This window comes from Lolium perenne, chromosome 2 (assembly GCF_019359855.2).
Source record: "Lolium perenne isolate Kyuss_39 chromosome 2, Kyuss_2.0, whole genome shotgun sequence".
In the NCBI taxonomy this organism is placed as follows: Eukaryota; Viridiplantae; Streptophyta; class Magnoliopsida; order Poales; family Poaceae; genus Lolium; species Lolium perenne.
The window spans coordinates 268,657,546-268,669,479 of NC_067245.2; the positions used below are offsets into that span (position 1 = coordinate 268,657,546).

At 51.8% G+C, this 11,934-nt stretch overlaps 2 protein-coding genes across 3 annotated transcripts; both read right to left on the reverse strand.

Moving 5' to 3' along the window:
• Positions 1–726: 726 nt before the first annotated feature.
• Positions 727–2,133, reverse strand: LOC127329379 (uncharacterized). The gene is made up of 6 exons (XM_071825671.1): positions 2,110–2,133; positions 1,970–2,025; positions 1,421–1,769; positions 1,226–1,336; positions 1,004–1,132; positions 727–927 (listed from the first exon to the last, which is right to left on the reverse strand). The coding sequence occupies exons 1-6, from the start codon at positions 2,131–2,133 to the stop codon at positions 727–729; spliced, it is 870 nt and encodes a 289-aa protein (XP_071681772.1).
• On the reverse strand, positions 1,891–3,860 carry LOC139835322 (uncharacterized). 2 transcript variants are annotated; one of them, XR_011751122.1, is made up of 5 exons: positions 3,522–3,820; positions 2,696–3,259; positions 2,402–2,594; positions 2,110–2,309; positions 1,891–2,025 (listed from the first exon to the last, which is right to left on the reverse strand). XR_011751122.1 is itself a non-coding variant. In XM_071825191.1 (2 exons), exons 1-2 carry the CDS (start codon positions 3,851–3,853, stop codon positions 3,256–3,258), a joined length of 336 nt encoding a protein of 111 aa, XP_071681292.1. In that variant the 5' UTR covers positions 3,854–3,860; the 3' UTR covers positions 3,042–3,255. The 2 variants fall into 2 exon arrangements, 1 of the variants encoding a protein (XP_071681292.1); XM_071825191.1 differs by lacking the exons at positions 1,891–2,025; positions 2,110–2,309; positions 2,402–2,594 and having other exon boundaries at positions 3,042–3,259; positions 3,522–3,860.
• Between the last annotated feature and the right edge of the window lie 8,074 nt (positions 3,861–11,934).

Sequence of the window (11,934 nt, forward strand, 5' to 3'; positions counted from 1 at the left end):
GCCGTCGGCACAGTATCGCCTCGGCACAGACTGGCTCGCCGTCGGCCCAGCCTTTGCCGTCGGCACAGACTCCAGCCCGACGGTCAAACGACGCCGTCGGCACAGTAGCCGTCGGCACAGTCAACGTGGGGCCCGCGGAGCGTCTAACGGCCGTTAGGTCAAGGGAGGTACTGTGCCGACGGCCAAGCCGTCGGCCTAGACACTGCCATCGGAGGACCAGAGGCTGCCACGCGTCCACGCCCCTGCTGCTGTGCCGACGGCCAAGCCGTCGGCCCAGATGCTGCCATCGGAGGACCAGAGGCTGCCACGCGTCCACGCCCCTGCTCCTGTGCCGACGGCCAAGCCGTCGGCCCAGGTCCTTCGGCCCAGACGCGCTGCCGCCCGCTCCGCGCTGCCGCTGGGCGCACCCTTCCTGTGCCGACGGCATAGCCGTCGGCACAGCCCCTGCCATTTGGCACGTCCAGGGGGCTGTGCCGACGGCTATGCCGTCGGCACAGACCATACCATTTGGTTTCCCGCTGCATTTCCTGGCCCAGCACAGCACGCACAGCATATATAGCAGTAATATACATTCAAATGCATCACAAATGTTGCACAGCACATAATCATCATCAAATGTAGCAACAACATCATCGTGATACAAATATGTGTCATGTAGCACACACAATCATCATACATCGTCGACACATGGCACACACGATCGACGCACACCCGCTAGACACCTAGCTAAGGGAAACTAAGATCGGGGGTCCGACTCGTAAATTCAGGCGTCCGGCCTTTGTCGAGGTAGACCGAAGTAGAACCATGGCCTGAACCATCGCCAGCAGGTGAAAACCCTGAAGCACCGGGAGAATGGCGGCCGGGGTGCATCGGTGTGCCCTCGCGCGACGAACCAGGAGAGGGTCGGTTCCGCGAACTTCCCGTGCCCTACATGTTTGACAAGAGTTAGCATCTTACACATGGGAAAGGAAAGCGGTGAGAACTGGTTAGGCACAGGACTTACCGGAGTCCGTGCGTAGTATGTGGCCGCGAAAGCTTCCCTCGATGGGCACACTGGAGTCGGCCCCGGCCTAGGTGGCTCCTCTTCCGGAAGTGCGATCCTCTCTCCAGTCTGGAAGAACGTCCTGACCGCCTGCAAGATAGTTTAGATGTCAAGCGCCGCAGATATAAAAAAAGGGGAGGTGGGACTTGTCATGTCTTCGAACCATAAAAGATTGGAACTTACACGACTCGTCGCCTCCTGGTACTCTTCCCAAGCCGCTCTCTTGAGGTCCCACTCTGCTACAACCGTCAAATAGTTCTCATAAGCGGCCGCGTAGGCGGCCTCAAAGTGAGCCTACAATTTCCAAGAAAAGGAGTCATGTCACTTTAGCCATTCAGGGATGAATGTTGGAAAGAAGATGGAAATGAGAAAACTTACATCCGTACGACGGTGTCGAGGAGGCGCGACCGGTGGGTCGCCGGCGGTGAGGGTAGACCTGATCTGCGTGAGGGTCCTCTGCGGCTTGATCACCCCACTAAGAAGCTTCGTGCGGCCATGCTCCGCGCCGCTCCCCGCCACCATAATCGCCGTCAAGTCGGTCTCCTGCTCAATAGGATCATCCACCTCCGGATGAAGACCCTTGAACACCGAGCAGTACTTGTCCAACTCCTCTTCGGCAAAGCCGTAGTACTCGGGCAGCGAGGGCTGAGGCTGGCTCAGATCGGGCTGCTTGACTTCATCTTCGCCACCCTCCCACCTCGGTGAGAGGCTCCCCGAGTTCCGCCTCCTGCACGACAAGATAAATGTTATGTGTATCAAGTAGTAATATGAGGGGAAATAAAGGCAAGTTGTACCATGTATCTATGTACCTTGTGCTTCCGGGAGCGCTCAGTGCTGCGGCTTCCCGCACTGTGTGTTCCTCCAGTGCCCCGGTTTGCCTTGTTGCGCGCGCTCTTGGCGTTGAAGTCGGCGTCTTCGCCAACCCACCTCGCTACCAAGGCCTCAAATGCGTCTTCCTTATTCTCGCACCATAGGGGCATAACCTGAAAAACCAAAACTCATTTGAAGAACACATAATGCAATCCCAACTATGCAGCAACATAGAGTCTCATTGAATATTTACTTACCTTGAAGTAATCTTCCTTTGTCATCTGAGGATCGTCCCTGATATTGTCAGCTTTCTTGACCCTCGTGCCCTGCTCAGCCTTGAAGTGCCCGATGCAGGTATGCTTCTGATTGTACCACTGTTGCCTTGTCAACCTCTGACAAGCCCTAGTCGCACCGCCTTCCCTAGCTCAACCATATCATCAGGCACCTTATAATGGGTCTGCAATCATGCATAAGAATAATTGTGAGAGAGACATGAGTTAGCATAGTGTGGTCATCAACTATGAAGTAAACTCGAGAAGCATGCTTTACCCAAAACTTGGTGTACACGGCGTCAGAAGCTGTCCCAAAGCCCGGGCAAGGAGCTGCCTCATAGTCCGCCCAAGTCTCGGCTAGCTTCTTCTCGCCGCCGGGGACCGGAGTGTAAAAGCCCGGCCAGTACTGCCTAATAAGAGCTCCAATCATGCTCGACGGCTGGCGAACCCCCTTGTCATATGTCCAATTGCTGCACAATAATCAAAACATTAGTATGCCAATCAGTTATGCACAATAATGAAAACATTAGTACATAGCAAAATGAATCTAAATGTTCAAAATTAAACTTACTCTTTTTCGTTCGGGATGATGAGGGCTTTCGCATCCTGGCTAGTAGGCTCCCTCCTCTCATCAGGGACTTGCGCTTCACCACGAATGCGCAACTTCTTCGGCGCCATCTCCCTCTCCGCCTCCTCGTCCTGCCCCTCCACCTCCATCTCCACCTCCATCTCCACCTCCATCTCCCCCTCAGTAGACTGTGTGTGAGCGGACTGGGAAGCCACGTCGCCAGAAGCAGAGGGTATGTCACCAAGGAAAGGTCCACCTCCACCTCGTCCTCGTCCTCCACCTCCACCTCGTCCTCGTCCTCCACCTCCACCTCGTCCTCGTCCTCCACCTCCGCCTCTGCCTCGTCCTCCAGCTCGTCCTCCACCTCCACCTCGTCCTCCACCTCCACCACGTCCTCCACCTCCACCTACACCTCCACCTCCAACTCCACCCGTGTCATCGTCCGCGTAACGCGAGCTGGCACGCGTTGGTCTTCCACTTCTAGTGGTCCCGGTGAACTTCTGTTGGCTCATACTCTTCAAAATGGAGTTCATGGATTGCTTGCTTCCGCTCATATTGATCAATCACCTGCATTGACAAAGAGTAAACAAGTAAGCATTCATGCCTTAATAAAATGTAGACACTAAGCAAAAAATAGATACTAAGCATAAGAAGCATATTGAAAAATAGATACTAAGCATAAGAAGCATATTGAAAAATAGATACTAAGCATAAGAAGCATATTGAAAAATAGATACTAAGCATAAGAAGCATATTGAAAAATAAATACTAAGTATAAGAAGCATATGGAAAAATAGATACTAAGCATAAAGGCATAAAGGACCCTCACCTCGAATCATCACTATCATAATGAGGCATTGGGTTCTCATAACGAGGCATTGGGTTCTCATTTTCACTATCACTATCAGTATCATGTGAGTAATGAGGTTGGGTGGGAATGTCCGGTGGAGTCTCATCATTGAACCCATTGCCCTCATGTAACTTGGTGAGCATTTGTATGTCCTTTAGGTCCACCACTGTTTCACCATGAAGATGTGCCTCGTTCTCGAGGTCCTCAAGACCAATTTCTATTTCGAAATCCCCAAAGTTCTCTTGCTCTTGATAAAAAATTCCCTCGTATGTTACAGGGTCAATGTTGTTGTAATCCTCGTCGGAGGGCATGGGTAGCTTACCATGTGGTGATACCTTGAACAAGACTTCCCAGCCTTTGAGGTACTCCTTTTGACATGGGTAGGGCAAATAATAAACTTGCTTGGCTTGGTGAGCCACAACAAAGACATCGGCTCCGCTATAGCAGGTTGAAGGCCTAACTTCCACTAACCCAATGGAAGGAGTGCTTCTCTGTCCAACTTGTGGGTCGAACCAGTGGCATTTGAACACAACGAGATTGAGTTGTATGTTTGTCCTATTGAATGTCAGCTCGTATACATTCTCTAACCTTCCGTAGTATTCTATGTCATCAGATCCTTTGGTGAAGACCCCAGTATTTATAGTTTTTGGGTTAGGCCGATTCTTCTGGTGATACTCTGTATGGAAGCGATACCCATTCACATCGTACTTCTCATACATTGAGATTCTACGGTTGCAACCCTGGGAAACACATCTCAGCTCATCCGTCATCTCAACGTTGGGATCACCTCCCTACAAATTCAGTTCAAATTGTTTCTTTGCATTAGTTACGTGTAATAAGAGGGACAAGTCACGGATTGCAAAAGTATTGGATAAAAGGGACTTGTTAGAAATTACTTTTTCGTAGAACCAATCCAGGAATTTTTTCTTTCCGGGACGACTCTCTTTCAAAAGAATCTCCATCTCCGCATCGAGAGGGATCCGTCGATCTCGTCCAATATTCATCCTTGTATTGGCTAAAAGGAAGAAAAACGTATTAGACCAAAATCGAGTTACTAATAGCAAAGTAATTTGTTCACCATTTTACCTTATGAATTTGAGCACTTCTTGCATGTTCGTAACCACATAAAACATTATGCAATCTTTCTCTTCCTTTGTCAAGATGCCCTTTTTAGAGGCACCAGCCTTGCCACCGTGACATTTGAAGAGGAGGAGCTTGGGGTCATGCTTGGGCTCGTCGATATTGTACCGAGATATCGGGTTATGCATAGTGGGAACATCATCCGCATAGTACGTTGTCGTGGCGTACGCCATCTCCCGGAGGATAGTTGCCTCAGCTATGCATGCTTCAATCTTATTTTTGTTGCCACATTTGTTTCGAATATACTTGAACTCTCTCTCAATGCAAAACTGCCAACGATACTGCACCGGTCCACCCAAGAGTGCCTCGTTCGCAAGATGCACAATGAGATGTAACATCGGAGTAAAGAAACCTGGTGGAAAGATCATCTCTAACTTGCATAACAACTCCGGCACTTGATCATGCAACTTCGCAATCACCGACTCACATATCTGCTAGCACAGACCGTGCGGAAGAAATGGCTCAACTCCGCAAGCACTCGCCAGACATGCTCGGGGAGATACCCTCGAACCATCACCGGCATCAGTCGCTCAATCCATATATGATAGTCATGACTCTTGAGCCCGTTTACTTTTCCTGTTGTAAGATTGACTCCCTTACTCATATTCGAACAATAGCCATCTGGGAACATAACGGCGTATTTCAGCCACATCATTGCCTCCTTCTTCTGGAGACTATCAAGCACGTAGTTGGCATGCGGCTTGACCCAATTTTTTCTATTGCCCTCGGGAGGATGCATGTGTAGTCTTTGCCTGTCACACAGATTCTCAACATCGACTCTAGCCTTGACATTATCCTTTGTCTTGTCAGGAATGTTCAGGACGGTGTTAAAAACGGACTCCCCCACATTCTTTTCGGTGTGCATCATATCGATGTTATGGGGAAGTTCGAGATCCTTGTAATACTCGAGCTGCGTTAAGCCTGGCACGTGAGTCCAGTTGTGTGTCTCACCATATCCCACATATGTTTTGCCGGGTTCTTTACTACGCTGGAGAGCACGTAGCTCACCATCAACAGTTTCACCATTGAACTTTGGTATCGTTTCTTCTTCACGCACAACTTTGCCCTTTGTGAAGTTCTTTTTGTCTCCTCTGAACCGATGCCCTCTTTTGAGGTACTTTCGATGTTTGTCAAATGCGACATATTTGCGACCCGCATTCAGCCAAATGAACTCCAATCGGTGCACACACTGGGCATGGAAACCTACCAGCTGTACAATGCCCGCAAAATAGAGCGTACCAGGTAGGTCGTGCATGGAATATTGGAACCAAACTTTCATGACAAAGTTTGTCTTCGTTGCTCGGTCGTATGTCAAGGTCCCATGGTGCCAAGAGTGGTGCAAATCATCCACAAGCGGTTGCATGAATACACTCAAATTCTTCCCCGGGTAATCAGGCCCTGGAATGATCATCGACAGGAATATGGTCTTCCTTTGCATAAGGACTCCGGGAGGGAGATTGAGCGGAATAACAAACACGGGCCAACAGCTGTACGCGGATGCTGACATACCATATGGATTGAATCCATCGGTTGCTATCGCAATTCTGACATTCCGAGCATCATTTGCCTTATCAGGGTGTTTTGCATCGAAGTTCTGCCATGCTTTACCATCAGATGGGTGCCCCATGTTTAGTCGTCCCTCCGCGTCCTTGAATCTCAACCCGTTCTTATGCCACGTCATCTGTTTGGCTGACTCCTCGGACATGTAAAGCCGTTGGATTCTTTTTATGAACGGGAGATAACGAAGAATCTTCACGGCGACTTTTGTCTGCACCTTCTCACCATTAGCTCTGGTTATCTCATGATACCTAGAGGACCCACACTTGCTACAATATTTGTCATCCGCAAACTCTTTCCAAAACAAAAGACAGTTTTTGGGACAACAATCATACTTCACATAATCCATGCTGAGCGCTTTCAATATTTTCTTTGCTGCATACATGGTTTTAGGCAGACAATGGCCTTCGGGCAACATGATACCAACGATTACCAAATTTTTTCAAAGCATGCACGGGTCTTTGTCGAACCGGGCCTTGTCGGCTAGTACTTGCGCGATGGCATCGAGCTGAGAAATTTTTGCACCCTCGTATAGAGGCCTCTTAGCCGCAGCCATCATATCATAGAAGGCCTTTGCGGTAGGCTCGGGTTCCTCCGGTTGGCGGTTCCTCCGGTTCGGCGGTCCCTCGGGTTACGGCGGTTCCTCCTGTTCTGGCGATTCTGGCATGTAGGCATCGTGGAGATCATCTAGCAAGTATCTAATCCCATCGTCCTCATTGCCATCGATTCGCTGCCTCATCACCTCACCTCTGTCACGTTTGTACTGAGCAAAGTCGACACACGTGACGTAATCAGGCATATACCCATTCAACCAAAGATGTTTAGTCATATCATCCTTTCCGTGACGATGACGCCTCTTGCAACGAGCGCAAGGGCAACTTGGACGAACGCCTGACTTTGAACCACGCGCTAACTCCTTCACTAATAAATTGGTCTTCCATACCCACTCTTCGTCATTTCGATCGAACTAGCACGGCCACTGTACATCCACCCATTATCAGCCATCCTCTGCTTGATTGGGAGACAAACAACAAATAGTACCATGAAATTAAATGCATCATATTTTTATTTTACCGGGCGAAACGCATGCATCAACCTACATCTCTACTAGGTGGGCTCCTAGCAGCCGCCGGATCCGTAGTTGGCTACGTTCTCCATGCTCTACCCCGGTCCAAGTCAGAATTTCGGTAGCACCTCCCCGCTGCTCTCCCGATACACGTCTCGGCAAAAAACCGAGAGGATGTGCATCCGGAGAACAATGGGGAGGCGCCGCCGAAATCCTGACTCGGACCGGAGTAGAACATGGAAAACGTAGACAACTACGCATCCGCCGACTGTCCCGTAAATGCCGCAAGCGTTACGGTTGAAAATATGCCGACCACTAATGCATATTTATCCGCGTAACGCTCGCGGACGGGAAGTGACACCTAGGTTACGCAACTTTACTTGAAAAATGAATCTAGTGATGTAAAAAATATGGAGGAGGTGGAGTTTTAGCTCACCCTCGGCGATGTCGGCGACCGTCTCGAATCGTGTCAAGCAGTAGGGACCCGGGGTTGTCACGCCATCGGCCTAGTTTAGACAAATTCATTGTCAAGTTCAATACATATATCAAATGTGCACAATCACAATACAAATAGTTCAAAACTTGAAAAGTCTTACGTGATAGAACATAGCATAATTAGAAAATTACATCATTTCTTCAATCTACGGTTTCGCATTGCCATGAAAGCTTCAACAATGACATCACCACTTACATTAATGAACACCCTCACTCGATAAATGTCACTAAGCAATGGTTCAAGAGCTCATCACCCATACTATTTTTCAAATTTGAGAAGCAATTTACACACCGGCCGATGAGCAATATCAATTTGAGAAGCAATTTACACACCGGCCGATGAGCAATATCAATTTGAGAAGCAATTTACACACTTAACACTTAACAGATACACGCTACAGTCTACAGAGAGAAGAGAGAATAGGGGCTCACTGCTGTGTGCTCGTCGGCGTGTAAGAGCTCAAGAGCAGGGTCCAGGGGCGAGAGGCGGCCGGCGGGAAGAGCGGCGGCAGAGCCGGCGAGCTGGGGAGCCGGGGACCAGGGCGGCGGGGCGCAGAGCCGCAGACGCGGTGAGCCGGCGGAGCAGGGGAGGAGGAGGCGGCGACGGTGAGGTGGAGGCGACGGCGGGGTTGGCGCAGCGGCGGCGGCGGGCGGGGTTGGTGGAGGCGGCGGCGGCGGGCGGGGTTGGTGGAGGCGGCGGCGGCGGCGGGGTTGGTGGAGGCGGCGGCGGCGGCGGGCGGGGTTGGCGGCGGCGGCGGGCGGCGCGCGAGGTTGGCGGCGGCGGCGGCGGGGTTGGTGGAGGCGATGGCGGCGCGGGTTGGAGGAGCGATGGCGTGCGGGGTCGGTCGGCCCGGCACTTAACTAACCCTGGGTGCGACGGCTAGGCCGTCGGCACACTTTTTTTTTCTTTTTTCCTTTTTATTTCTATTTCTATTTTTATTTTTTCTTTTTCTTTTTTCCTTTTTATTTCTTTATTTACTTTTGTAGTGGTTGCTAGGAGCTGAGCGCGCGGGGTGGAGGAGCTGAGGGTGGCGACACATAAAATGACTCCGACACATAAAATGACGCCACACATAAAACGGGGCCGCCGGGACATGCGGTATCCCAGTTCCGTCTTTTGCAGTGGTTACTAGGACACATAAAATGACGCCACGCGGCTCCGCTCGATTTTTTGGCTCCGTTTGCTTTGCCAACTGCGCAAAACGGGGCCGCCGGGACATGCGGTATGGCCGTACCGGGCGCGCGGTTGCACTCGTCCGCCAACGCGCGAAACGGAAAACATTTAGCACATAAAATGACGCGTCCTAGACCTAAAACCATTTTTCCCTCCATTTATTGAGCGAAGGAAAGTGTCGCCCCAGTTCAAATCCGGTCAGTTTCCAGCGGATTCGGCGGGGCACCGCAGGAAGCGGGTGGGATTCCCAGATGGCTTCCGCGCGCATATGGCATGTGATAGGTGGTGCGTAGGAGGTATCCTACCGCTGCGCGGAGGTCCCGCGCGATGCGAAATGCGCACCATGTAGCTGCTTCACAAAAAAAGCCCTTCCGGCACCGAATATGGAAAAACCGTCGCCCGTGGTTCGGATTGGAAATCCGCGACCGGGGCCTTGCTTCCCATCCTAGGGCCCACGCACGTGCCAAATATGGCCTCGTTCCGACAAACTATGTGGTGAAACGGGCCGTTTCCTACTCATTTCCCCTAAAACCATAGAACTCCGGACGAGATAGCCCTGTTCGTGAAGGGTTCTCCAAGATAATTGCCGTATCCCAGTTCCGTCTTTTGCAGTGGTTACTAGGACACATAAAATGACGCCACGCGGCTCCGCTCGATTTTTTGGCTCCGTTTGCTTTGCCAACTGCGCAAAACGGGGCCGCCGGGACATGCGGTATGGCCGTACCGGCGCGCGGTTGCACCCGTCCGCCAACGCGCGAAACGGAAAACATTTAGCACATAAAATGACGCGTCCTAGACCTAAAACCATTTTTCCCTCCATTTATTGAGCGAAGGAAAGTGTCGCCGGTTCAAATCCGGTCGGTTTCCGGCGGATTCGGCGGGCACCGCAGAAGCGGGTGGGATTCCCGAGATGGCTTCCGCGCGCATATGGCATGTGATAGGTGGTGCGTAGGAGGTATCCTACCGCTGCGCGGAGGTCCCGCGCGATACTGAAATGCGCACCATGTAGCTGCTTCACAAAAAAAAGCCCTTCCGGCACCCCGAAAATGGAAAAACTGTCGCCCGTGGTTCGGATTGGAAATCCGCGACCGGGGCCTTGCTTCCCATCCTAGGGCCCACGCACGTGCCAAATATGGCCTCGTTCCGACAAACTATGTGGTGAAACGGGCCGTTTCCTACTCATTTCCCCTAAAAGCCATAGAACTCCGGACGAGATAGCCCTGTTCGTGAAGGGTTCTCCAAGATAATTGCCGTATCCCAGTTCCGTCTTTTGCAGTGGTTACTAGGACACATAAAATGACGCCACGCGGCTCCGCTCGATTTTTGGCTCCGTTTGCTTTGCCAAGCGCAAAACGGGGCCGCCGGGACATGCGGTATGGCCGTACGGCGCGCGGTTGCACCCGTCCGCCAACGCGCGAAACGGAAAACATTTAGCACATAAAATGACGCGTCCTAGACCTAAAACCATTTTCCCTCCATTTATTGAGCGAAGGAAAGTGTCGCCGGTTCAAATCCGGTCAGTTTCCAGCGGATTCGGCGGGGCACCGCAGGAAGCGGGTGGAATTCCCAGATGGCTTCCGCGCGCATATGGCATGTGATAGGTGGTGCGTAGGAGGTATCCTACCGCTGCGCAGAGGTCCCGCGCGATACTGAAATGCGCACCATGTAGCTGCTTCACAAAAAAAAGCCCTTCCGGCACCCCTAAATGGAAAAACCGTCGCCCGTGGTTCGGATTGGAAATCCGCGACCGGGGCCTTGCTTCCCATCCTAGGGCCCACGCACGTGCCAAATATGGCCTCGTTCCGACAAACTATGTGGTGAAACGGGCCGTTTCCTACTCATTTCCCCTAAAAGCCATAGAACTCCGGACGAGATAGCCCTGTTCGTGAAGGGTTCTCCAAGATAATTGCCGTATCCAGTTCCGTCTTTTGCGGTGGTTACTAGGACACATAAAATGACGCCACGCGGCTCCGCTCGATTTTTGGCTCCGTTTGCTTTGCCAAGCTGCGCAAAACGGGGCCGCCGGGACATGCGATATGGCCGTACCGGCGCGCGGTTGCACCCGTCCGCCAACGCGCGAAACGGAAAACATTTAGCACATAAAATGACGCGTCCTAGACCTAAAACCATTTTTCCCTCCATTTATTGAGCGAAGGAAAGTGTCGCCCCAGTTCAAATCCGGTCAGTTTCCAGCGGATTCGGCGGGGCACCGCAGGAAGCGGGTGGAATTCCCAGATGGCTTCCGCGCGCATATGGCATGTGATAGGTGGTGCGTAGGAGGTATCCTACCGCTGCGCAGAGGTCCCGCGCGATCTTGAAATGCGCACCATGTAGCTGCTTCACAAAAAAAGCCCTTAGGCACCCGAAAATGGAAAAACCGTCGCCGTGGTTCGGATTGGAAATCCGCGACCGGGGCCTTGCTTCCCATCCTAGGGCCCACGCACGTGCCAAATATGGCCTCGTTCCGACAAACTATGTGGTGAAACGGGCCGTTTCCTACTCATTTCCCCTAAAAGCCATAGAACTCGGACGAGATAGCCCTGTTCGTGAAGGGTTCTCCAAGATAATTGCCGTATCCCAGTTCCGTCTTTTGCGGTGGTTACTAGGACACATAAAATGACGCCACGCGGCTCCGCTCGATTTTTGGCTCCGTTTGCTTTGCCAACTGCGCAAAACGGGGCCGCCGGGACATGCGGTATGGCCGTACCGGGCGCGCGGTTGCACCCGTCCGCCAACGCGCGAAACGGAAAACATTTAGCACATAAAATGACGCGTCCTAGACCTAAAACCATTTTTCCCTCCATTTATTGAGCGAAGGAAAGTGTCGCCCAGTTCAAATCCGGTCGGTTTCCGGCGGATTCGGCGGGGCACCGCAGAAGCGGGTGGGATTCCCGGATGGCTTCCGCGCGCATATGGCATGTGATAGGTGGTGCGTAGGAGGTATCCTACCGCTGCGCGGA